This window comes from Lepisosteus oculatus, chromosome 11 (genome assembly GCF_040954835.1).
Source record: "Lepisosteus oculatus isolate fLepOcu1 chromosome 11, fLepOcu1.hap2, whole genome shotgun sequence".
Lineage (NCBI taxonomy): Eukaryota > Metazoa > Chordata > Actinopteri > Semionotiformes > Lepisosteidae > Lepisosteus > Lepisosteus oculatus.
Window position 1 is genome coordinate 38,370,471 of NC_090706.1, and position 26,157 is coordinate 38,396,627.

General features: G+C 42.1%; 3 protein-coding genes and 1 long non-coding RNA gene across 6 annotated transcripts in view; 3 read left to right on the forward strand and 1 right to left on the reverse strand.

Annotated features, from left to right (window-relative positions):
* neurl1b (neuralized E3 ubiquitin protein ligase 1B) overlaps positions 1-5,067 on the forward strand; it is an 88,201-nt gene extending 83,134 nt beyond the window's left edge. For both annotated transcript variants that reach the window (XM_015349920.2, XM_015349921.2), the window contains exon 5: positions 156-5,067. In XM_015349920.2, coding sequence (XP_015205406.1) covers positions 156-403 — 248 coding nt within the window. In that variant the 3' untranslated portion in view covers positions 404-5,067. The remainder of the gene's footprint in view (positions 1-155) is intronic.
* A 3,147-nt stretch (positions 5,068-8,214) lies between these two features.
* On the reverse strand, positions 8,215-10,674 carry LOC102682435 (trypsin inhibitor ClTI-1-like). The gene is made up of 4 exons (XM_015349639.2): positions 10,513-10,674; positions 9,741-9,781; positions 9,546-9,655; positions 8,215-8,378 (listed from the first exon to the last, which is right to left on the reverse strand). The coding sequence occupies exons 1-4, from the start codon at positions 10,565-10,567 to the stop codon at positions 8,333-8,335; spliced, it is 252 nt and encodes an 83-aa protein (XP_015205125.2). The 5' UTR covers positions 10,568-10,674; the 3' UTR covers positions 8,215-8,332.
* A 3,857-nt stretch (positions 10,675-14,531) lies between these two features.
* On the forward strand, positions 14,532-15,918 carry LOC138216023 (uncharacterized). The gene is made up of 2 exons (XR_001478667.2): positions 14,532-15,338; positions 15,550-15,918. It is a non-coding gene; the product is annotated as an uncharacterized lncRNA (long non-coding RNA).
* Positions 15,919-20,210: 4,292 nt separating this feature from the next.
* Positions 20,211-24,873, forward strand: LOC102682640 (neuropeptide Y receptor type 6-like). 2 transcript variants are annotated; one of them, XM_015349643.2, is made up of 2 exons: positions 20,211-20,751; positions 23,260-24,873. In XM_015349643.2, exon 2 carries the CDS (start codon positions 23,480-23,482, stop codon positions 24,614-24,616), a length of 1,137 nt encoding a protein of 378 aa, XP_015205129.2. In that variant the 5' UTR covers positions 20,211-20,751; positions 23,260-23,479; the 3' UTR covers positions 24,617-24,873. The 2 variants fall into 2 exon arrangements, with proteins under 2 accessions (XP_015205129.2, XP_015205131.2); XM_015349645.2 differs by having other exon boundaries at positions 20,211-20,582.
* Positions 24,874-26,157: the final 1,284 nt, after the last annotated feature.

Below are 26,157 nucleotides of genomic sequence, written 5' to 3' on the forward strand. Positions count from 1 at the left end.
TCCTCCAGCAGCCTGGCAGTCGAACAGGCTCATTGTGAACTTGAAATCCCCCAGAAGGAAGCCCAGGTCCTGAAGAGCCAGGAAGCTCGCCGCAGTCAGACCTGGTGGCTTCTGTGCGCCCGATGAGTAATCACAGTCTCCCTGTCTTCCCCCAGTGACGGCCCCCAGCTCCCCCCTGAGCCCCCCGGTCTCCCCAGTGTTCCCCCCAGAGGTGGCGCCGCCCACCAGCAAGAACGCCGAGTGCACGGTGTGCTTTGACCAGGAGGTGGACACGGTCATCTACACCTGCGGCCACATGTGCCTGTGCAACGACTGCGGACTGAAGCTGAAGAAGCAGAGCAACTCCTGCTGCCCCATCTGTCGGCGGACCATTAAGGACGTGATTAAGATCTACAGGCCGTGACGGGGCGGGACAGTGGCCCTGTGAGGATTCCTGGTGCACAGCCCCGTCTCATCTGGAACTAGGACTGCCCTCCTGTCTCTCGTCTGCTTTGTCCACCCTGCGTTTTAGTGGATAACCCAGGAAATGTCCCACTCAGAGCCCGTAGAAATTTCCAGGGGTCCCTCCGGCTCCTCGTTGCTGTGGACGGGTAGGGAGAAGATGCTGAACAGGGGCGGGCTGTCGGTGAGGCTCTTGGCAGCAGCTCGGTGAGAGCGAGTGAGTTTCTAGTGCCTTTGACCGGAAGATATAAAAGCATGTAGTCTTCGTGGTGTTTTCCAGGAGAGAATATGACAATCATGTTCAATATGCTGTATGATGAATATAAGCAGCAGGTGCTTAGAGGTATTGGTACTTGGTTAATTTGCAGTCTTCAGCAGTGGAAATGGTATTTTAAGCCCTCCAGGGTTATCTGCCGCATATCATATGAGAGACAAAATTAAGTGCACAATAATACATGAAGTATTTTTCAGTGTGTTATTTTCTGTATTGCCTTCTTCGCTGATGACATACAGTATTCTCTGACAGTAATGAAGAGCCCATCTAGAAACACATGACAAGGAAAAGCCAAATTAAAGTGCAGTTCCTCAGCCTGGAAGGCAGCCTGTGAATCACATTCACATAAATGTAATTCAAGTAAATGGTAAAAAGTGTTTTTTTTAAGCCTGCGAATACCCGTCATAGCAATTACATCATGACTAGTTCGAAAAAGAACTGAAGTTAATTCGATGTCTGGGCGTTGGAGTGCTATCACGCCATTACATTACAAAATTGTGTAATGAAGAGTTAGTGGGTAGAATGGAGAAGGAATGGAGGAAAAAAAGGCTTTTGTAAGAGCTAAGATGGGGAAAAAAAACTTCTACCAATGCAGAAGACCGTCCTCTGGTACTTCTGAAGATACAGTATAATCCCTTGAGCCCAGCCTTTTGACAGAAAATTCAATCTCTCTGTTTTTGTTTTAAGAACAGAACATTTCTAGTCTCTCATTGTACTGTAGCGTTGGTAATTTTGGGTGATTAAAAACAGCTTTCCCGGGAACTTTATAAGTACCCCAAAGCACATTTAGGTTAATAAGAACAGAAGCATTCCAGATTCAGTTCTGGATTGAGTAGAGATTTCGCATCTTCACTACCCTTCACGTCTTTAAGAGCTGTGGGAGTGTGGAGCTAGGAGCTGTTAAGCTATTTTAGAGCCTTGGGTCTTTTGGGAAACAGCTGGATGGGATCCTGGGATCGATGAGCTTCTAATTAAAAAACTAGCTAGATGGCCTGTCTGAGAGCAGAGCAGTCTGCTCTTACGTTCTATTCCTTTAAGCAACACAGACTTTCTCAGCCTCCCTTTTTAAGGCATGTACTCTTGCTTCCAGTACTGAGATGTAAATGTGCACCTGTTTAATGTAACAACTAGCTGAAGTGGTGAGATGCCTCTTCTGCTCCTGTACTAAATATACCTATGGACCCTAATGTTGCTCTAACGTTCGTGTGCAGTACTGATAAGGGCACTGTCGAAGAATTCAGAACATTCAGAACCTATTCAAGTGACGTTTTAGGAAACAGATCAGAAAACCTTTAAATTTTTCATAGAACGTGGTTTTAGGATAGCATGCGTTCACACACAAAAGCTGTTTCTTTGTTTGGACAAATACTTTTCACACTACAAGAATTAGAAATATAAATAACTACTTTTGAGAAACTCAAGCAACACTCGACACCAGCGACATCTTGAACTAGAATCCTCCGATTCGGAATTTGTTTTTCTTCCAAAATGTTATCAGGTAGTGGATAATTAACCACGACGTCCCGAATAATTTTTTATATAATTCTCAGATTCTCTATACGGTTTGTAAAACTACACCATGCTTCATTGTTTCAAACCAAGGGTAAGGTTCAGGAATGATTCAGATTAAAATTTATCAAAGCAAATTAACTCCTGGAAATGTACCCTAACGCTCACATCTGTGCTGAAAAAAGTCCTCAAGTGATTGTAATTGTATTTTGGACATACTTCATTTAACATCATGTCAGAAGAAAAAAGCTGCAGGGTCTTCTGTTTTATTCTTAGTGCTGGATTCCTACCTTTTGCTGTGGGATTTCTTTGGGTTCTATTTAAATGCGATTACCTTCTGCTACCTGAGGTCTCTGAGCTGGTGGTGGGTGTGTTTCACGCCAGCAAGCTAGACGAACTGCACGCTTCAGAGTCTGGCGCACTGAGTGCAACATGAAATGAAACTATTTTTCGAGTTTGAGCAAGGTGGAACATTTTTCTCTTGCATCCTTTCTGACTGACAGTAAAGAACATTGACGAGTAAGAGGTTTAGAGTGTTTAGGTTTGAAAAACGAAACTGTGACACCAGACCATGCTGCTTGAGCTACTTCAGCAGGTATCCCCACTCGTACTGAAGAGACAAGCCAGAGGCGCTGAGCACAGTGGGGACGTATTCAAGCACAAGTCCAGCCTGCCCACTGTCAGGCTCTGTCAGTGACAGCGGCAGACCTACAGTATCTGTCTGTGCCTATTTGTTTCCTTGATAGGAAGGAGACCAGTAATTTTCGAGGTGCCTTATCGGGTGAAGCTTTTGCACTATTTCCTGCAGATATAACAGGTTTTCTCCTCAATTCTTTTTTATTTTAATTGTGTATATATATATAAAAATAGCTGTAGATATAATTAAGAAGAAATGCAGCTTAACATCAGTTCCACCTCCAAAGCTGTAGATATAGCTAAGCAGAAAATGCAGCTTCAAATCAGTTCCAACTCCAATGCATAAAGATATCACAACGCAGATCATAAAGGAGGTTACTCCTCCTAAAACCCAATGCTTATGAAAGACAGTCTTTTTAATTCCATGTATTTGACAGAACCTCCAAAGAAAACCCTTATTCAAAAGTAAGAAGAATTAACATCTAACTACAGGCTGTATGATATTAATCTTGAGAGGGCTGGTTTAGACCCACTGGATCAGGACTGAACAGAAGTTCTTTCTCATCCCAATTAATGAAAGTTGAAAACCAAAGCAGATCAGGGCATGTGAACATGCTTTCGTGAGCAGAGTTTAAAGCAACTATATATCTATATATGTATATGTGGATGAATGTAATGCCTGTTGTGTTCATAACATGCTCAGATTCAGAAAAAGCAAAACCAATAGTCAGATTAGTATAAAAAGCCTCAAGTCTTACAACAGAAGTAAATGTATTCATAAGATGCCCACCAGAGGTCAGTCTCGCCATAGTTAATTTTCATCACCGTCCTTGAGCCCACTGTAACTGCTTGGACCAAACAACCAACACAATGATTCAAGAGGCTTATATAATTATATTTGATGAAGATTCCTGAAATGTAAAGAACAGATATTGAGCACTCATGCTGTTTTTAATCAGTCATGCTATTATATCACAGTAATTTCAGATACAATTTGCATACAGTGAGTATTCTGATTTCCAGTGCTCTGCGTGACTCTGAAATTACATTGAACTTGTAATGAATTGCACTGTTCTTTTCACTACATTAATTTATCCAGTTTTCTATTGGCTGACCCAAAATAAGAACTTGTGTAAAAAAGCTGAGGCATTTATCTCTAGAAAAAAACTGCTTTGTGTTTCAGTACAGGCAGACCGTTTCTGTCCCTTTTTCATAAAATGGGGTCAGTGGTTTCTTTTTCCCACAGTTCAAAATTTCCATGATGGAATTAGTCTTTTTAATTTATTAATAGCACCAAATATTTAAATAGTCTTTTTATTATAAAAAAATATAATAAAGTTTTTCTGACATATCTACACTTTCAATTGTAAGAATTGTAAGAAATGTATACAAATCTTGAATTTAAACATATTTTATTAATTGTGTGGAACCACTGCTCAGTTTATATTTTGGTGTGAGATGAAGAAATATACCTATTTCTTATTTACTACTTGTATAGATGGACAATATATATAGTGCATTTTTTTGTAATTTCACCTCAGTGATGTGGTGTAGTGTTTGCTAACCGTCATGCAATTTTTGTAAAAGACTAGTTTGCTTTTTTTGTGATTGAAGTATTTTGACTGTCGTTTGCATAGGAAACTGGTTTTCTGTGGGCTGGGTTCAGAGCAAGCCTGTTTTCTCTGTCGCTGTATAGTCGCAGGATGTTACTATTCAGTGGGTCTTTGAACCAAAAGCTCCTCCACCTTGTGAATGAGACGGGTTTTTGTAGAACTTTACAAAAAAAATCAACTTGCATTACAACTGACAAAAACTGCTGTTTGATTTTTACACTTGTGTAAATATCTGTGGTGCACTTTCTTTTTTTTGGGGGGGGGGATTCTTTTCTTTGAAAAGAACAAATACCATTCCTAGCCACAGATCAACCCAACCAAACACATTTGTTAACGTGTTGCCTGGTGGTTTAACGTGACTAAGTTTCTCAATGACTGTTGTGGTTCATACACAACCACAATTTGGTGTTAGCATCTACTGGTGAGTTTCAAAACACTACTGCAACGCAACCTGTCCTTGCCTCTCTCGTGATGTCCGTATGTTCTGAAAGAAATTGAGAACACAAATTATTTTTAGTCAGATGCTCAGAAGTCATTATTAACGGCTAGAATAAAATGTGAAAGTAGAATAAATGCATCAAGTCCTGAGTTTGACCATTTTCTGCATCCCCTTCTTTTAAAAATGAAAAATGTGCAGCAACATTGTGAAGAAAAGAGAATGGAGAAATACTACAGCAGGCACTGGCATTACAGGCGTGGCAGACTACAGATCCTAAAGTTGTACCTCGACACTAAATTGCCAGATTTACAAATGGAAAGCCTGCTTAAAGCAACACATCAGTGTAGCATTGTTGACCCAAAAGCTGCCCTTTGGCTATCAGTCATGAAACATACTAGCTCAGCTGCTGCTCGTACTGTGCGCCCGACAATGGGCTCTAACCCAGGGCATGTTTTCACTCACACACACTACAGAGGTGGCTACTTCATTTTCCTTAGTCCAGCTTCAGCATTACCAAGCGCAGCATTCCGGTTGTTTCAAGTTGGAAAGGGAAAACAAAAGTACATTGCTCTGGCTTGGGTTTTTTTTCCTCTAATGCACACTCAGTGTTTGGGCTGAACAATGGCATTTTTGATCCAGAGGCCAAAACAGCCAGAGGAGAGGCAGGGACAGGATTATGACATCAGAGGTAATTGTCAGAATTCCAAAACCTGCCTACATGCCATACTTTTCACTTTGGGCTAATATTCCTCTGCAAGGGCTTGGGGCTTGTGTTTAGCAGTAGGCATGTGAAGGCTGACGGTTCCCATGAAGAGAAATGGAGCAGAATGCCCAGAAGCACCAAGCACCCGAGTCCAATCTGGAACTATCCCCTCATCCACACAGCCCGCAGCACGTTTCTTTTCTGAAATCGAAGTACCAGTCTTCCACATGTTTTTAAGGCCGTTAAAACAAATTATCTTTCAGGGGAGAAGGAAAACGGCCGTGTTCTGTTTTTCTTCTCTGAAGGCTACTATCATCTCTAGAGGACCAGTTGCAGCCAGACTGTATTAGATTAATTATGTCCTGGCAAAGGGTTTTTTTAACATTCCTGGATGGGCAAACATCTAGGCAGACCAAGACTTTAAAGCGGTCCTATTTCCTAAAAAGGACCACACTTTCAATACATCTAAATCAGAACACTAACCTTGTTTTTTATGCTGTTCACATCTCCTTCTGGATCAACAAAGTTATTTTATACTCCTACAGCTGCAGAATCACTTCAGTGGACATAAGCAAGCATTTTACACCAATTTGTTTTAGAGGCTATAAACTGCAATTCTAGTGCCGTTTTAGTGGCGAAAGTGACATTCATATAAAATACTTGACATGATTTAGAAAGCAATTCCCCCATAGTGTACACATTTTAGAAACAGGCATGCAACATTGCATTGGAGCTTAATGATTTGCCTACAGAACCAAGTGTACAGAGGAATATGCATTTACTTCAAAATTATTACAACAAGTTAAATTATAGTTCATTTCAATTTGTCATATGCGCAAGTGCAATAAAATGCTTATTTGCATGTACTGTATGCCCCGATACAAGGTCATTATGGAAACACCAAAACATGAACACAGAACAGCAGCAGCAGCAAGTTAAACAACATCCAACTTCAAAAACAAGTAGAGGTTCATTCCATAGTGAAAAGAGAAGAAAGGAAACAATGTTTCGGCTGTGGAACTTGGCCTCTGGCCATCTCTACAGCCACCCCATTAATGTGAATAGGGGTGTGGTCCCCACCCTGCTTTCTAAAATTCACAACCAGCTCTTTGGTTTTGCTGACGTTGAGGGAGAGATTGTTGTCAGGGCGCCATGGCACCAGGTTCCTGAGCTCATCCCTGTAGGCCATCTCATCATCACTGGTGAATCAGGCAATGATGTCATCGGAAAATTTGTGCATGAAGTTGGAGTTGCTTGGACACACAATCATGGGTAAATAAGGAGAACCGCAGGGGGCTAAGCACACAGCCCTGAGGGGCACCTATATTCACAGTCAGCATGGGAGACAGCAGGAAAGCTGGAAATGCGAAATCCAGCTTCAGAGAGAGGTGCTGATCATTAAGCTTCTGACCAGTCTGGATGGAACTATAGTGTTGAAGGTGGAGCTATAATCAATGAATAGCACTCTGCCATGTGTCTTTATCATACAAATGAGCCAGGGAAATAGCATTGTCAGTGGACCCGTTACGCCGGTATGGAAACTGGAGGGGGCCTAAGCACTTGTGTACCATTGTGTTCACGTGCCTCATGACCAGTCTTTCAAAGCATTTCATTAGGGTTAGGTTAAATTGTTTCACTAAACCCTGCACACAAGACACGAGTGCTACCTGCTCAATAATCAGTAAAAACAGGTCACACTATTTTTTCTGCAGCTCTGGTATGATGTTGCGTTTCTTAAAACACACAGGAATGAAAGATTGTAAAAGTGAAAGATGTTAAAAAAAAAACAATAAAAATCACAGCTAATGGGCCTGCGGGGGAATTCAGGACTTGTCCAGGCACACCAGCTGGGCCCATCCCCTTCTACTCTTTTCAACACAGTGAAAGAGTGGTGTTAAAGGTGCACGGTTGTCCGTGCTGCATTGTGGGCTTCTTGTACCACGTCTGTTTTTTTAGAAATTATAGTATAGGGGGGAAAAAAGCTCCATAAGTTTCTGCACGGGGCATGACAGCAGATTCAAAATTCCCAGAAGACTTTCTTTCAGTCTAGAGTACTTGCAAGACTTTACTTTAGTTCTTAACACTGTACATAGCCTGCTCTTGTATTCAAGACGGCATACACTCCAATCCAGGAAAGGAAAAATGCTCATTCCTGGGAAGGGTCACAGCCCCCTGCCCTCTGCAACAGAAGCAGGGTACAGACACAGGTACAATTTTGCAGATGCCAACTACCTCAGACAGAAGGACTATCGGAAAGCGAGAGGAAATTGGACCACCCGACAGTCGATATTCACTACGGAGGCCTGCCCATACTAGTCTTAGACACCTCTTTAAGAGACGTGTCCAAAAACACGTGAACTCTGCGGCACCGAACGTAAGCTTTCATGTTCTGAAGCGTGCACATTCCGTACATTCAGCTGTGATAGTTTAAGACTTGTCTAAAGGATTTTATTTCCTTCTTACAACTTTGGGGAACTATGCCAGGTATGGCAAGGACAGAAGGTACCAGGAGGTTAAATTGTTTTACTAAAGCCTGCACACAGTGAAGTCCTTATTCGGGTGGGGAGACGAGCATTAAAAACTCACAAGACAACTTCACTTCTTTGATAAATGGTATATTAAAACTTTCAAAAACTCATTTATTTAGCAAAGTAGATAAAAGATTAATGTTTTCTATACATGGTTTAAACGATGGATATTTGCAGTGCAGACGGCTCTCAGCACTCTCCCCTTTTGCTGATTAAGAAGTTTGTGTTCTTCTCCCTAGGAAAAGAAAAAGACTTCATTAATCGAGTCCATGTGCACTACAGCCGTCAAAGTGAGCATTAATACGATGCGTATTGTTTCGGCAAAGTGAAAACAAGCATGTTCATGATAAAATGGCAACAATCATTGCCCAAAACAAGATTGGAATTGCAACACAATCCTACCACTCCGACGTTGCACAGGAATGTATTCTTGCCAGCTTCAGCTGATGAAAGATCAATTTAGTCATCGCCTACGTTCACTTCCAGCCCAACAAATGAGGCGATTAAATCCAGGCTAAATTTAACCGTCTCCTAGCTCTACTGCAGCCTTGTCCCAGGATACTCCTTCCCAGGTTTGACTGCTGACAGAGTTATAGATCCTTCTCCGGCTGAAGCAAAAACAGTCTTGTTCTTGTGAGCAGAATGATGGAGCAGGAGGAAGACAGGCTTCTTGTGATTGCAGGGAAAAGGTGCACCTCAGGTTGGGAAGACGCACATATTAAAAACTGGACTTGGAAGTGATTATAGGTTAGAAGAATGTAACTCTGCTAAGCTCTGAACGTCGGCGCAAATTATCCAAACCACACGGCAGCAGTGGTATTCAAGGCTGCTGGACCAGGCAGTCTGATGAGCTCACACTGCATCAAGCACTTCAATTAAAAAAAGTGAAGAAGCCATTTTATACCCAACTGTATCCAACGTGCAAGTAAAGCAAAGCGGTTAGGAGGCCGAGATTAGCAGCAAAAACAGCTCTCCATTTTCTTCAACTCCAATTTGAACCAGGATAGTGACAGGATTTGAACCAGGATAGAGATGCACCCTGTGTGTTTCAGGCCAGTGACTAGACTTCGATAAAAGGGTTAGACTGGATTACAGCAACACTGGAAATCAAACCGGAAACCCGTCAACAAGCCTTTCCCGGAGAGAACTATAAGTGCAAAAGGGACAGGTAAGAGGTTCATTCCGCACTGAAAGGTAAAGTAAAGAAAGTTTTGACTGTGGAAACCTTCTTCAGGTGCAGGACCTTTCCATTCCGCGCTGAATCTTCACCTGTCCCCATAAACGTTTCATACGACAGACAAGAGCAAGCAACTGCGTGTCACTGTGCCAGCGCTTTGTACAGAGTGCAGATGACGAAAATAAAGTTTTTACTAAACAGATGGCACGGATATACTGTACTCACATGTTGTCCGCGCAGAGCATGCACTCGTTTCCATACACGACTCCGTTGGTACCACAGACCGGATCAAAGTTGCGGGGGCACGCAGGAATCATGTACTGGCCACAATCGGGCTGTGGAGAGGAAGGTTGTGGGTCACCGAACTCATTTATCGCACTGAATTTTAACAAGCGGGGGGTTGGGAAAAAAAAGTCTTACTGGTGTTCCTCCACTGGGAATGGAGGCTCCTCTTGCCAGACCTACAAAATTAAAAAACAAAAATAAAACACGAGCATTACAAGGATCCACCGCTCGGTACCGGAACATTTTAATTCGTTTTTCTATTCGAGATACTTCCCCTAGTACTACGTGACATTTTGAAGACCCTGCTCACATTAAAACAGGACGTCACATTTGAGAAACCTCTCAGAGCAAGCGTTATTCGAGACAGGCGTACAAGCAACACTTGTATTGCAATTGCACAACGTAACAGTAATTGCGCTGTCACGCCAAGTAACTGTACTACCGTGTTACAGCATTTCGGAAATACAAATACACAATGTAAATCAAAGCAACCACGATCAAGAGCGATTAGTTTTGAGAGACTCTGGTACAAACAACATTAACAGCTAGGGGCTACTGAATTGGATACAACTGCTTTTATTTAGCCTGCTAAGCCTGAGCAATAGGCACTAGAACAGCTGCTGCTCTCCTTAATTTGAGAGAATTGAAGCACCAGTTTCCAAAGGTCCAGCAGACGTACAAGTTTACTGATCCCGGACAGACGGCGAAAAAAAAGGGGGCACCTACCCGCTGTTCATGAGGCTCGTTAAAATACAAACCATCAGAAACGCAAATAACCGCTTTCGAGATAGCCCATAGCTGGGTCTGAAGCGGGATTAGAAAGAAGATTGTGAGATCCCAGAACCAGGAAAGCCGTCAATACCCTTGCGATTAGCTCCAATGGGCTCACATTTACATATCAACTCACCGGCCAAGCAGAAAGCAGCCGCAAGGAACACGAAAAGGCGAGTAGTCGTCTGCATGGTGGAAGTAATGAGTCAAAGTCAGACCTCTCGACTGCTAAAATATTCTACAACTCTAAACCGTGTGTCGTTTTATTCAGCTTCGTCACAGGTCTCCACCCCCTCAATTATCACTGTTCAAACTGTTGACTACAGATTGGGATCGTCTGGGTGCGTAAGTGGACCTCCCTTTCTTTCTCCGGTGTGTTGCAATGCGCCTTTCCAGAGCAGTTTCGATTCATTCAGTATCTCCTTAGGATCTGCTGGTATCCACACCTCAAAGATAATCTCGACCACTGTCGTAGCTACCCAGATAACCTGAAAGTAAACCCGTGTTTTTAATTCGTAAAGTAAACGCACTGCTGATGAAGGAACATTACAACGCGGAAGTTCTAGTACAGATGTAATCAGTCTCTTGGCCAACATGTATCAGAGTTTTTCAGAATAACCCTAAACACTGCTGTTGTTAACCAGACAAGTACGAGCTGTCGATCTGTTCACTTGTATCGCAGGGAATCAAACTGTCAGGCACTCCAGAAGTGTTTGTATTGATGTGAGAATCGGTGACGTAAAAAAAAAAACAACGTTGCCATGTGGTCTCCCCTTGGTTAGAATTTATTTTTAAGTTGTTTTAAATAGTCCAGCGCTTTAAAAAAGAGCAACTGCCGTAGCCTGCAACAGACGTTTACAAATCTTTTGATCCATTTTCAAACACACCACGCTTAGTTTAGGTACCAGGTAGTGCAGGCTGCGATTACCAGGAGTTCTTCTGGGGGTGGTGCAAACAAATCTGTCATTGGTGAATTAGAGATGATTTTAAGTAGGTCTCGTTAATCTTCACACCCCTTTCCCCACCCAGTGTGCAGAAAAAAAACCCCATCTCATTCAGCTCTATACTGTTGGTCTTGTACTATTATGTCTTAACATGCACACATGATTTCTATTCAGCATTTCCAATTGTTTTCAGACGCAAACAGAAGCTCATGTGATAGTTTGGCCTGTATATATGGCCTTTAAGGCTCGAGGAATGAGTCCATGAAAGGGCTCTGAAATTTTGCAAGAAGGCAAGAAACGTTCCCTACTGTGTGCGAGCACTTGATTTTTTTGTGCGGCGCTTTTATGGAATTCAGTTTTGGTCAGCAAATGCTACATTAATGCAACAGTACAGGCGTTAAACATAAAAATAGGAATTTACCTCTGGACAGAAATAAAATAAGGTATAGTGGGTGTTCTTATCTAAACGTAGTTAATGATCAACGGAACAAGTAAGTGGTAAACAGTAGGACTGATCAGAATATCACAAGAAAACACAGCAGGCAGAGCATGGTAATATAAGCAGAGCAAATATATCATCTCTTTTGTTACGTTGTATTCACTTTATTTCCCTTGTATAAATCCTGACATAGAGAGGCAAACTATTTTAAAGAGAAGAGGGTGAGAACACTACCAAATTATATGCACCTTATTCTGAAAACCGAAACACTGAATTTAAAGTAAACATTGCTTTGTTTAAAGACAGAAATACTGATGAATAGATATTTCTCCTTTATACAAATTCACACAAGAGAGTTCTTCCTTATGGAGGCAGTTTACCTTCATGACCCAGACTTACAGCTGCATATGGTGATGATGTCTCCCAGTATAGTTCCTTCACCTTAAACCTAAAGCCATGAAGTTTAGATCTTTTATGTAGTTTAGCAATTGTGATACAGTTCAACAGAATTCAACAGTTCAACAGAATTCTGTTTATGGACATGACTTAGCACTGCTGACTTGAAGCACTGGGGCCCTGGGCCCAGTTCTGGACCAGGAGTGCTGTGTCTGTGGAGTTTGCATGTTTTCCCCAGGTTCACATGCTCTGTTTTCCTCCCACAGTCCAAAGCCATAGTGGTAGTTATGAGCGTCTAGGGAAATCGGCCCTGGCGTGTGTATCTCTGTGTGCCCTGATATACGGTATTCACGGAATTGTGCCAACAGGGTTACTTCAAAGATCCATAGAAGTTCATTCCCCACAGGAACTAGATAGAATTCTAATTGGAAATTGTTTATAAAGGAGCTGTCACTTTCTAAAGTTCGAGTATTTTTAGATTTTTTTGTTTCATATTTTATATATTTTCACATCCTATCTTTTGATACTTTACCAAAAATAATGCAGTTTGTGAAATTAGAAATGACACATGAAAATCCAGCATCTTAATTAATCTTAATATTAAATCATTTTAAGGAAGTGTCGTGTTGTAGCGTTAGGTCATGCTCAAGAATGTAAAGACGCATGTTTGAGTAAACCATTCTGCTTTGAAAAATGAACTGTGCGTCACAACTCTCCCCTGGTATGATTCATTAATCGGGGGGGCATGTTTTGTCAGATAACCTTGACCTGTTCACTGTGCAAGCTGTGGTATGACAGGGGAGTTTGTGTTTAGAAAGAGCACACGCACACCCCTCATCATATCAGCCAATTCGTGGCCTCTTTTCTCAAAAATATCCAGACACTGCAACCTCCCTGTATGCTTCCTACATCAAGAACAAACCGCAGTGTGTTGTGACAGCCCCCAGTAGCATTCAGAACTGTGTAGTCCCTGGGAGAATCTTACATTTGATAAAAGGCGAACTAACCAGGATGAGTTCATTCAAAACCAAGCAAAGCATTTTGTTAGCCTCCCACTGGAACAAACGAGTTTCAAGCAGGGGAATGTAAAGGCCCTTCAGGAAGAACTTAGGCAATAAAATGTTTATCTGATTTCTGGCTCCCACAGCTGTTTCACAAGGACCCTGTGTCACATAACATCAACTGGCATCTCATCCACTGCCAACGATAAATGACGCCCAGATATGAATCTGAGAGGGTGTGTCTCTCCCTCAATTACTGAATGCTGTTGTTTTGATTTGCTGGGAGTCTTTCTGGGAGAAAAGCTGATTGAATCTGGCCCTTCATCTTTGGCTTTCACACGTAATGGAAAAACTGTTATTTTTCAGTGCTTTATCCAAAACACTGGATCATCTGTTGTGTTTTCTACTGGTGCTCCCTATTAAAAGATGGCAAATGTTTTCTAATTGTTCAAAAGACTTCTCATCTTCTCCATTTGTATTCCTTGCAAATAGATATTTTGATAAACACTCAAGATAAGCAAAAATACATCTTGGACAATGCTGGTGTTACATTTCTCTCCCTGGGGTTTCGTGCTTTGATAGTGATTGTCTCAAACATGCTCAAGTCAGATTTACTCAGAGAGCAAGGCTTTTTAACCTCTGCACTGGAAAGTTTCTACATTTACCGTCAGTCTTTATCAGCTGCAGAGTTTCCTCATACAAAGCACAGTAGGAAAGAATGGGGATTATTGACCCTTTAATTGCAGTATTTTTGATACACCAATTTTTTAGCAATGTAGGAGACTACTAGACATTAAGACTCTTTAATCACACATTTTTCCAGTCATACATTTAATTAATATAATCATTTATCAAGAAACCAGAATCTGTGTATGTTTCTGAAATGTCTCAATATTGAGCACTATGACTGAGCTGAGCTGTTAACTGAACTGAATCCTGAACTTAACCAACAACTTGCTTATTTATACCTTTTGCAAGTTTTTTTCTACTCAGTGCTTTATTAAAGATATTTTAAGTTATTTAATAAATGTAATAATTAAAAAGCAACATCCTGCATGTTTAGGAACTGACAATAAGCAGAGAATTCAAATTAAATCTATTATTGGACCTCTAAAAGGTTAAATTAAATAACTGAGTACTCAGGTGGAACAAAAACAGGCAGGTGTATGAGTCCCAGGATCACGATTAGGAATCCCTAAGAGATCATTTTGTTACCAGCCAGTGAAATTTAATATTGCAAGCCCACCCCCAGGGTTAGTGAAACTACTAAACTGTCTCTGGATTAAGCAATAAAAACAGACACGTATTATTGTGTGATGTTATTAATACAAACCTCTTTCATTTTATCCTTTCATCTGAAGGATTTACTCATAATTGCCAAAACATCTTTCATCACTTCAGTTCCTTACTGGATATTATAAGCTGTTTGATTAACATAGCGTCGAAGGGCAAAGTTATATTTGCCTGAGACACACATGCCAGGGACTGTTAAGGCCATTCAGATGTGTGCCAGTTGTTTGGCAGGATCATCTGGTAAGCACTGTGTTTTATGCTTTAAACACAAATTAAGACAATGGCTGCCCTGATTTAGTCACTTTGCTCACTTGCCCAGTATATCCAGGCCACACCTGTAGGAAAACCCCTCATACTCGTGGAAAAAGTAAGGTTTAGGCATGCAGGTATGCAGAGCATGATGAGACACATCATACACAGTAACGGCAGGTGAAAGAGTGACGCACATCAACTTGTCAGCGAAGACTGCCTAAATTCAAATCAACTGCATCAGGCATTGTAGGAATCGTATTGTAGACGTACAGTGACAGTATGTATGAAAGGCACGGTGGCTCTTTTGTGATACTCTCGTGTAAGACGGAAAAATATTCATGTTGATGTGGCGGCGAATACATAAAAAACCATGTAAGATATTGAACTATACGAGCTCTGCGGCTCCAGCTCTTTGCGTACCGCCGCACGTCGGATGGCGACGAGGTTTCTGTAGTAAAGTGACGTAAGATGTATAAATCTTGTAATAAATGTTGTATAAATGTTGTAATTACATGTAATAGTCCATCAGGTGGCTCTGCCCAGTTTCCAAGGCTATAGGAGTCATCCGGATGTTATGGTGTTGGCGCCAGAAAGATATTGAGAAACCTGGAGCGAAGTGGGGGCCAGCTGGAGGAAGGTAGCGTGAGAAAGGTGTCACATCGGCGATGTAATGTGCTGTACAAACTAGCTTCTCTTTAATACATCGTTCACTGTTACACACCCGCCTCCGTGTCATTCTTCGCTTCATGCGAATATACAACATTTCGTGTCAGGGGTTCGTGTCACTCACTTAGACGACACTAAAAGACAGACCGGGGAGAATAAGTCTTCGTATCTTTTCTCTAAAGGAAGTGGAATGACTACAAACCTGCCCCTGAAAAGCGTGTTTCTCCACATTGCGAGAACGCTTCAGACGTCATCACCGGATCACAAGCGTTCAACAACGTACAGTAGCACGGCAGTTTTCAACTCGGGTCCCAGAAAGATTGAGATCCGCTACATTGAGATAAATGTCACCCCTATACTGTTATTGACCTTGTTTTTGTTGACGTCACCATTTACCTTATGAGTTACAACAGGGTGTCGAGTCGAGTGGATGTCTGCACCAGCTGCCGTGGTGTCCGGTGACGACAACTAGGGTCTGCCCAAATGTTATTGGCAACATGCTTGCAATGATACGGAATACGTGAGTCGAATAAAGAGTTAAAAGACTTAAAGGCATGCATCGAGTTTTTTTTTTTCTCCTGTACACGGCAGAAACTGCGTCAAAATACCTACACATCCTGAAAGACCAGAGCGGCGCGCTATCTGTATCGGAGACGCGCACGCCGGGGAGTGCAGTCAGGGTGCGGGAGAGACGCTTGGGGTATTTCTCTTCGCGCTTTTGAAAAGGAAAACTTCGCCAGCCGCCACTGTGGGGCTTTCAAAACAAGACACGGCATTTCAAATAACGTGTGGATGCCGTATTGAATCAACATTGGCAACTCCGATCACCCCTGATGATAACTGAGGATCTTACAGAGCTGACGACACCCCAGACCTCTACCTGGGTGGATACTGCACAATCACAGCTGCCCACTCACCTGCGTGGCCTAAGATGTTTCAGAAACAAAACTATATTGAGCAAGGGAGGAGGGGGGGTTGTGTCATTGCGGGTTCCTGACCTTATTATTATAATTTGTTATGTTTAGCAGACGCCCTTATCCGACAACAATTGCAAAATTGTTCTGGAATCCTAAAAAAAGGTCATTGATGGTTAAAATGAGAACATTTTCTTCTAGTTTTGAGAGGAAAAAACCGAGACCAAACATATACAGGACAGTACGTTTAAAAAAGAGGATTAACATTTTACTCCATATGTAAAAACGCATTAACGAAGCGTATGGTGATTTATTTAATTCTGTAGCTCTAAATAATATTCAATAATAATATATTATTACAAGTACTTTAATGAGCACATCTGTTAATTGACGTTGTTTTTTAGGAATAGGGATCATTTCAGAATACCCTCAATGTAGTGCGAGTGTCGATTGTCGGGCGAAAACAGGTGCTTTTTATCAGCAGACAGATACTGAAGCCATCTGTTGCTTGTTTTGTTTCTGTTATCCAGTTTACATAAAGTAACACCGGCGTCCTTGTTATGTTTGTTCTACATATATTGTGAGAATGAGATAAATCAGAAACATTTTAATCTACTGAAACACTGATTCTTGTTTTGTCAATCTTGAAGTCCACAGGAAATAACAGCAGTGACCTTGTTTTTTTTTTCAGTACTTCATCTCCGACAAGGAAATTATCAGCAACCTTATATTGTATAACCGACTGCTCAAAATATATGTGGGATTATGAGAGAATTAGCATCCCGTTATATTAAAGGAATACACGCAGCTACAGTTACTATTAACAGAACTGGCCAAAAAACAGGTATCTGTAGGTGCAGTAAAACAGGGGGACATATTGCCCAGTTATGTTCATGGTTTGACGAGGATTTAGAATCAGTCAACAAGCCACCGACAAGCAAAAACAGGACAAAAATCTTCGCTCTAACCCTACCCCTGACTCACACTGACGTTTGTTTTTCTGTTTTTCGCTTGTGCTGACTTGTATTTAAGTTGTATGTTGTTTGACTCTGTTGTTGCTGTTGCCGCTGCTGTTTTGTGTTTATGTTTTGGTGTTTCTTTAATGACTCTGTATCTGAGTAACATGCAAATAATTTCATGGCACCTGTGCATATGACAAATAAACTGAACTGAACTAGCGTACCAGCTGTTACAGAAAGGGAGTTTCCATTCATTGTGGTGCAATACACTTTGTTACCACAGGGTGTAGCTACTGACCAGTAACATTTCTTCTGTCGGTAGACGTTGTTTTAAGTGTATGAATAACGGCGCGATGTCCTTTATGTTCTTGTATATGGCGAAAAAGATGACATTTTTGCTACTTTCTTTATAATTTCATTACAAAAATAAGACCCATTCCAGAGGATTATGAGAGGCTGCATTGTTACAATGTGGGCCAAAACACTAAATGTCGTAATTATGCCAGGGAAACCATTTACATGTTGATTTCAGAAACCTGATTTAAGACATTTTGTTGTTTGTATCTAGATATATAAAAGGGCCAAGACTGTAATAATACATTATTATTATACAAACGTGTGAAATATTTATTCCTTGAAAAGATCTTAACTTATGTTGCTATTAAAAATTCACATTTTTAAATCTTTATGTAAAAAAAACATAACTTTCGTTTGCAAGTTATGTAATCTACAATAGAGGTCAGATTCAATTCAACTCGGATATTGCAACAAAAATTCAGTTCCTGTTCCACCACTGTCTTTTGCTGAACTCTTGCCGCAATTAACTTCGCTTTGATTATACACTCCAAAAACTGCACGCCTGTTTTTTTCTGTATTTTACATTAGGTGATCATTTAAAATTCAATCAAGAAAATGCTTCTTAGTGTGGCAGGAAAGAGCAGGTGCTGTGAAGTACAAACAGAGCCGGGTCAGACTCCCGTGGGGTGTGTTGTACTGAAGACCCTACGTGCAGCACTATAATCTGGAGGACATCAGGGGAGACGCACAGTGGGCAGAAACAGTGATCCAAGCAGGTCCAAGCAGGTCCAAAAAGGGATTATCTGGGCACAGTCCGTGATCCGAGAACCGGGAGATCCATCCAAGACATAGACAGGGGCAATATCTTCGGGACCGGAGCCTAGACCAGGAACACGAAAAATCAAACCTTAACGGGACCAGGCGCTCCGAGCCCAGGGGTCAGAGGTCAGGACGCCGGGGTGAAGGCCTACGCCCTCAGGCTGCCTCCCGGCCTGGTGGTAGGCGGGCCTTCGGTCGTCCGTCTTCCAGTGCTGAGCCCGGGATTACAGAGACGCCCAGCTTACATAGCACGAAAGAGACAAGACACAGCTGGGGATAAAGAAACTGGAATCAGTACCGAAGGAGGTAGGGGTGCCACCTAGAGGAGGGATGAAGACCATGACAACATGATTTGTCTACGACAATATCTTGGTGGAGAGAGGGATGGAATAGGTTTTATGAGCCAAACAGCACATTTATACACATGCACATATAATAGTGTTTTAAACAGAAACAAAGTCACTCCTCTGCCTGCCGAATACTGTTTGTGTTCATAGCATGTGTGGTGAACTGTATCGGCTTATAAAAATTGGACACTGCAAACAGAAAATTTGCTAACAAGATTTTTGAATTGTATTTGTAAAAGTGGGAAGGACTAGGAGTGTAATACCAGTCATAAAGACAAGAAACACACACGGCAGTATTGGATCTGAGTGACAGATCTCTGCCCTAATGAAGCAGAAATGAGACAGCCCCTGAGAGATCAAAGAAAGGAATTACTCAGCTCCGGGACACGTCGTTCTCTGTGTGTCTTCTGTGTGGTTCACAGGGGGAAAAAAAGAGGCAAAATGTACTGAGAACAGAGGGGCCTCTAGCATCACCATTTGAAATGGCTTGTCCAAAATTCAATATTTTTAATGGAGAGAGAGGAGATCATAATGGGGTATACTTTGTAATTTGGAGAGGGACAAAGTCTTTATCTGCTGTTTAGTGAACTCTGTAAGGTAGAATTAAAATCTTACATTTTTGTCACATGTCAGTAACTTGACTAAGAAAACAATTCTGCTGCCCAAATCCGCTGGAACTGTGGTACTCCCTTAAAATTCAATTTCCAGGTGGATGCTGCACATTGGTGGTGGTGGAGGGGATCCCCATTACCTGTAAAGCGCTTTGAGTGGGCTGTCCAGAATAGCGCTATATAAGTGTAAGCAATTATTATTATTAATAATAATAATAATAATAATAATAATAACAAATAATTGTTACTTTTGTGCTTTCAGTTTTTTATTTTAATTGTAAAAGTTCATCTTTGACAGAAACATAGACCACCCTTATTCTATCTCTATAAACATTGCAGAATCATATCAAGTCAGAAAAATCATACCAGGATCATAAAAGATATGCACTTGAAAATTAAGTATGTTTTATAGGAAATCTTGGTTTGGGAACCGGTCACAAAGAATTAAGTAGAAAAGTAAGAAGTTTGTTTTAGAATATTAAACACCTGTTTATATACCCACTGGGAGTGATGGCATACTTTTTTGCTGAGTTATAATAAACTGTAGTTTGGACTGTATACAAAAAAATTAAACTTGTTCAATGCATGTTATGAAACTCATTCTTAGGTTGTCATGCAAACTGGTTGTATCGTGTCCCATAGGCATATAATTAATTAAAGTGCCCCCTATAATAAAAGAAAAGGAGTCTCAGATTCACTTCCTGGAGGACACAAGGGACCACTTGTAAATATGTTTTTCTGCCTTGCAAATGATGGAAGGGTGTTTTAAGAATTACACGCATTCTCTTGATTCGGACTCACTCGTTAGTCTTACTACCTGACTGCACATTGCAGCTCCATTTAGATGTCACCCAACAAAACAACAGGATGTAAAACCCTAATATCGCACAGACGCAGGTAACGCGAGTTCATGCGAGCCATCCATTGGGGTGCCGAGGCCTCAGGACGGCTGCTGGCACGGGTGTGGCCGGCAAGCTTCGGCGAACTCCTTATAGAACAGGATCTCTCCGGCCACCTCTGCGCCCCTCCTGGCCCCTCTTCTCCACCCCAACCACGCCTCCTCCAGACTCTTCTCTTTCCTGATTGGTGCAAGCACACGGCAAGCCCCGCCTGCCAGCTGTTTTCTCGGGCTTTGTGCGGCTGATGCTGCAGCTGGTTAAGAATGGTTCTCCGTAGCCCGGCTCTGTACCTCCGGCCCTGTCAAGGCTCCTCAGCTCCGCTGCAAAACCCGGCGTGAACCGACTCTGTTCCCTCTTCTGGTTTGCAGTGTAGGTGGCTGCCTGTCATTTTGCATGGGTACTACAGAGTCTGATACCTGGTGAATATTTCAGCAGTAGTTTTTAGGTAGCCAAGTAGTTATTTTTTTTTAAATTGCATTTCAAACTGTGAAGTTCGCTTTTTTTCTGCCTGTCTCTGGAAGTCTGACCCGCACGAGTGGTAAGTGACTCTCTGCTTGGCTTTTTTCCCCTCCTCACCTAATGACACACACGTGTGAACAGGGAAGGAGGGAGAACCACTGGGTTTGCTTCGGAACTTAGCTCTCTTAAGTGACATCTGGCGTGTGTACCCTCCACATGCACGTCTACCCTGAAAGCTGCGTGTGCCTGCGCGCCCCTTTAACTGTTCCACTACCTGTGCGTGCATTACCTTTAGATTTGCTATGTTTAGTACAAGGCTCTGAATGAAGGAATATGACAGAGATGAGGAAAAGGCTCAGGTTCGCAGTTACTATAGCTTGCACATATCGAATGAGATAGTGTGTTACATTACAGGCATTTCATCGCATTTCTGTATCGTAGTACTTTGGTAATGCTTAGGTTTTTAATAATGGTTGTTTTAAAGGTATTCCTTTATCCCTTTTGCCCCTTAATGTATTCGTTTTGCTGCTGTAAAAACTATTGCACAGTACAAATAATTTCTCTTTAGTGACCTAAAATATACTGGTTCTTCTGAATGCAGTTCCCCCCCAACCCATCTCGGACTTGCTCAAAAGTATTAAATAAATATTTGGATTGACAACAGTAGTACAAGCACCAACAGCAATAGCGAAGGGACCTATTTGTTTTGATTTATTGAAGAATTTGACTGATTTATAACCATTTCATTTTTATTGCTTATTCGTCTTAAGAATGCACGCTCTCCCATATTCTGACTACTAATCAATATTACAAGATATTAATATTACTAGATTTCATTATCGACTTAACCTGCGCTGAATCCCTGAGACAGATCAGCCTTAGAGGGCTGATACTGTTCCTCCAACAGCAACCTTCGATATTTATTTCCATATAATTCATATAGTTACACTGTAATCTGCTGCATGTACAGGGCCAAAACCATAACTTGTTTATTTATTTAAGACCCAATTTATTTTACCACAAGATTTATTCAAACTCCATTGAATACTGTGAGAACTTGGAGGTGCTGCAGAAATTAAGATTAATTATACATGAACAGCAATAATTGTGAACTGATGGTAAATGAGCATTATTTCAAAGTATTAAGAGATGATCATTACTGTGTAATAAATGATCTTGGCACACAAGGCTTTTCATTCCACTAAATCCTGTAGTAATCGTATGCATAAAACATCAGATTCCTGCCACATTCTGTCAAAAAGAGCAATACAAACCTGTGACAAATCAATTTGAAATAAATACTTAAAAGGTGTAAATATATCATTGGAAATGTTACAGGACATTTCATTCATAACTAAGATGAACTGACTTGTTCTTTCTTGAAATTTGCCAGGTATCAGTTTGTCTACTGCATGTGTGACCGCTTGCCTCCTGGAATGTTCTCTTGTTCAGTAATTTACCGTTGCTTGGAAAACAAACTTTAAAAAACGGATTTTAACTTGGGAACAAGCGTGCTTAGACGTTCAAGTTTAATCAAAAGAGGAGGTGTCCTATGAAAGTAATCTAGTCCTGCCTTAGGAAAAATGCAAGTTCTTCCAAGGATGAAGTGTAATTTCTGTGTATTTACTGTGCTTTAGTTGATCATTAAAAAAAAACACCAGAGAGGACAAGTGTTCTTCGGAAAAGAAAACCATCAGGTAGTAATTTATCTACTACCTTGTGATAACTAACTTAATCTACTAATTTAGGATTAAGAGCCCAACCTGTAAAACATATTATAACCAATAGCTTCAGTAGTTTTCCTCGACGATGGGTGAGCACTGGATCACCAGCAATCGCTTCTGTGTTGACTCCTGTCATATCAGATGGTCAAACTGAGAGACCCCTTCTGAGATTCTCCACCTGGTTAAAGTAAAGGCTACCCATGCATAGTGCTTACATTGTCCTCTAGTGGTTTAAAAAGCTACTACGTTACAGTGAGCCCCCTGTGCAGTGCAAAATTAATTGGACTTAAAGTATTACAAGAAAAAAAATCGTAGCTTCATTTCTCCCCTAGCTATCTCTTTCACTGCAATTTAAATTCCTACTCTTTACATAACCTCAGCAAGAGGTTTTTGAAACAGTCTTTAATTCCCCTGACCTTTACACTCTGCACATAATTTTCTCAGAGGTACTAATTAGTGTTCTTTCTGAAGGAAAAAAAAAGTCCCATTTAAATTGTTATAGCAGTTTTCTCTTTTACTTTTGGAATAGGATCATGCATTCCTGAAAACAAACAATCCCAAACCTAGAAAGACTGAAAAGCAGCATTAGCCAAGAGTTTCGGCTTTCCCCAGTGACATTCCGCCAATGACACTTAAAAAAAGGTTGAGAAACGAAATCTCATTATTGCACCCGACTGAAAATAGCCATCTTACCCCCGTTATCATCCGTGTAGCATCTGTAGTCCTAAAAAAGATCAACTCCGTAGGTTTCGAATAAAAGAATACCATACACACCGTTCCATTTCCATTTCACCCCTTCTTGATCTCCTTCTTACGTAATTTACTTGCACCTCGATATTCACCTTCCGCTGTTGCGCCAACAGGTACTGTTTGGCTGAAGAAGCTGGAGCTGTAGCGTGAAAGGAGAAGGCCCGAGTGATGTCATCTCATCAGAGACGAGCGGGAGACTGGAAGTGACCCCTCCGCTATCGGCTCAAGAATCACAGAAGCCAGCCCTGTTGCCCTGGGGATTATGGGGCATCATCAGCTGCTAGGACCCGGCAGCCCCTCGGTGCAGGAGATGATGTGATTGCCTGTTTAGCGATGGCCGACCCCTTGCCCGGCACCAACGGGAGCCTGTCCAACAGAACCGCAGCCAGCCTGGGCAACGGCAGCGGCAGCTGGAAGCCCCGCTTCTCCGATTACGACTGCCACCCTTCACTCTACATGCTCCTGCTTCTCGTGGGCGGCTACGGCGTGGTGACCATCGTGGGCCTCTTCGGCAACCTCTGCCTGATCGCGATCGTCAAGCGGCAGAAGGAAACGCACAACGTCACCAACATCCTGATCGCAAACCTGTCCGTGTCCGACGTGCTCATCTGCGTCATGTGTGTCCCTTTCACGGTGGTCTACACGCTAATGGACCACTGGGTGTTCGGGGAGACCATGTGCAAAGTCAGCTCCTTTGTGCAGTGCGTGTCGGTCTCCGTCTCCAGCTTCTCCCTGGTCCTGATTGCCATTGAGCGGTACCAGTTGATCGTCAACCCCAGGGGCTGGAAGCCCAATATCTCCCACGCCTACTGGGGCATCGCTTTCATCTGGATGGCTTCAGCCACCCTCTCCGTCCCTTTCCTCATCTTCTACCACCTCACGGACGAGCCTTTCCGAGACATCACCCTGCACTCCAGTTTCTACAAGGACAAGTACACCTGCAAAGACACCTGGCCCTCCGAGAGGGACCGGCTGGCCTTTACCACCTGCCTGCTGGCCGTGCAGTACTTCGCCCCGCTGGGCTTCATCTTCGTGTGCTACCTGAAGATCTTCGTGTGCCTGCGCCGCCGCAGCGGCCTGGTGGACCGGCTGCGGGAGAACGAGACGCGGCTGAGCGAGAGCAAGCGCATCAACGCCATGCTGGTGTCCATCGTGGTGGCCTTCGCCATCTGCTGGCTGCCCCTCAACATCTTCAACATCATCTTCGACTGGAACCACGAGGCCCTGCCCAACTGCCACCACAACCTGGTCTTCACCCTCTGCCACCTCCTGGCCATGATCTCCACCTGCATCAACCCCGTCTTCTACGGGTTCCTCAACAAGAACTTCCAGAAGGACCTCAACCTCATGGTGCGCCACTGCAGGTGCGCCGCCACGCAGGAGGACTACGAGAACATCGGCATGTCCACCATGCAGACGGACATCTCCAAGGGGTCTCTGAAGCTGAACAACGCCATGCCCAGCAGCTAGTGGGCTGCCAACCGGATTTCCTTTTCATTCCTCACCCGGGAAAGCTCCTAGCTGTGCCATTCTCCAGGCTGCTAACTTTTCCATTTCGAAGCCTACGAGCACCGGAGGCAGCTGTATTTCAAGCACTGTCTAAAGCTCTTGTTTGCCAAGGAGGTTGTGGCCAAAGCTAAGACTGGCTGCACAAGGTTCGCTTAGCTAATTAGCCTAAAAATTGGGGAAAAAGATATTGTATGCTTCAATAAACCGCTTCAAGGTCAGGTTGTCTTTGATTTTATAATATTCTTAGATTTATTTCTAGCTCTTCTTGAATTGCTCTCTTTTTGTTGTTCTTATCCACTATACACGATGATTAATTGACTCCAGTGCTCAACCGTATTCATTCTCAACCATATCAACAATTTGAAATTGGTTAAAAAGATAAGATGTCCTCTTTTAGCTGCGTGATTTCCATTGTAAGATGTTTTAATATTTATTATTCTGGAAAACTGTGTTTTATGTGCCTGGGCTGTGTGTGGGGGGGGAATGAAAATGGAGAATAATCATAATTTTGAATTAGTGTACAAGGTAACCCACTCATGCTGCAAGAATGAACTTCTCATTTCAAACTGAGCTTTTGGGTAATCATTTTACCACAAATGGTTGTGGTTATCAGAGAGCATAGTGCAAGTTTAATTTATAAGTCTTAATATAACTCTGTCTTTAATGTACTGGCTGCTTACTCGGACAGATGAAATGGGATCCTTGACTGTTTCCTACTGTCGTTTAAGATCTCGGAAATGACTGAGTGTTTTAAAGGGGTGTAACTCCGTCACAGGAATATTCCTTCACCCTTGGAACTCTAAAGCAGTCTATTTTCGGTTTTAAATGAAATTTTCTCTGTACACATAGGACTGTGTTTCTTGTATCATCTAAATATTCGCATAAGGCCTGAAAAGTGGGAGTATAGCTAAAGTCCTCCAGGCACAGTCAGATCAACTACTAAACCGGCTGTGTTTTGATTCTTCGGAAAGATATTCAGACTGGTAAGTGAAAATAATCAAGGAGCTGTAATTAGATTGATCTAATGTATCTGCTGGCAGAATGCTTCTAGAGCTATACGTTTGTGCTTTTGTGTTCTAAAAGCATCCTGCTAAGACACCAGTGGTCAGGTACAGTACATGGCCACCTGCCTCTTTTTCTAAAATGACCATAGAATTGCTTTCCAGAAAAAATGTTTTTACTTTTTGATAATGGGCAGAAGCTCAAAGATGCCTTTTGAGATGACATTCTGGAGCTGTCTTTGAATGTTACAGCTGGAACTGATGCCAGCCATCCGCATTTGCTTTTCATATTGCGTTGTGTTTCTTGCCCGTTTCCATTTCCCCTTATGTGGTGCTATTGCTTTTGTTGTTCTGAAATCGAAAGTACTTTGAAACAGTTAATGTTTATGTACATAATTCGTATGCTCTGGTTGTGCAGCTGTGATATACGTCATTAAAAAAAAATCATCAGTCGAAAAGCCTGCCCTGGGACTTGGAGGTGTGAAGATAACACGGAGACTT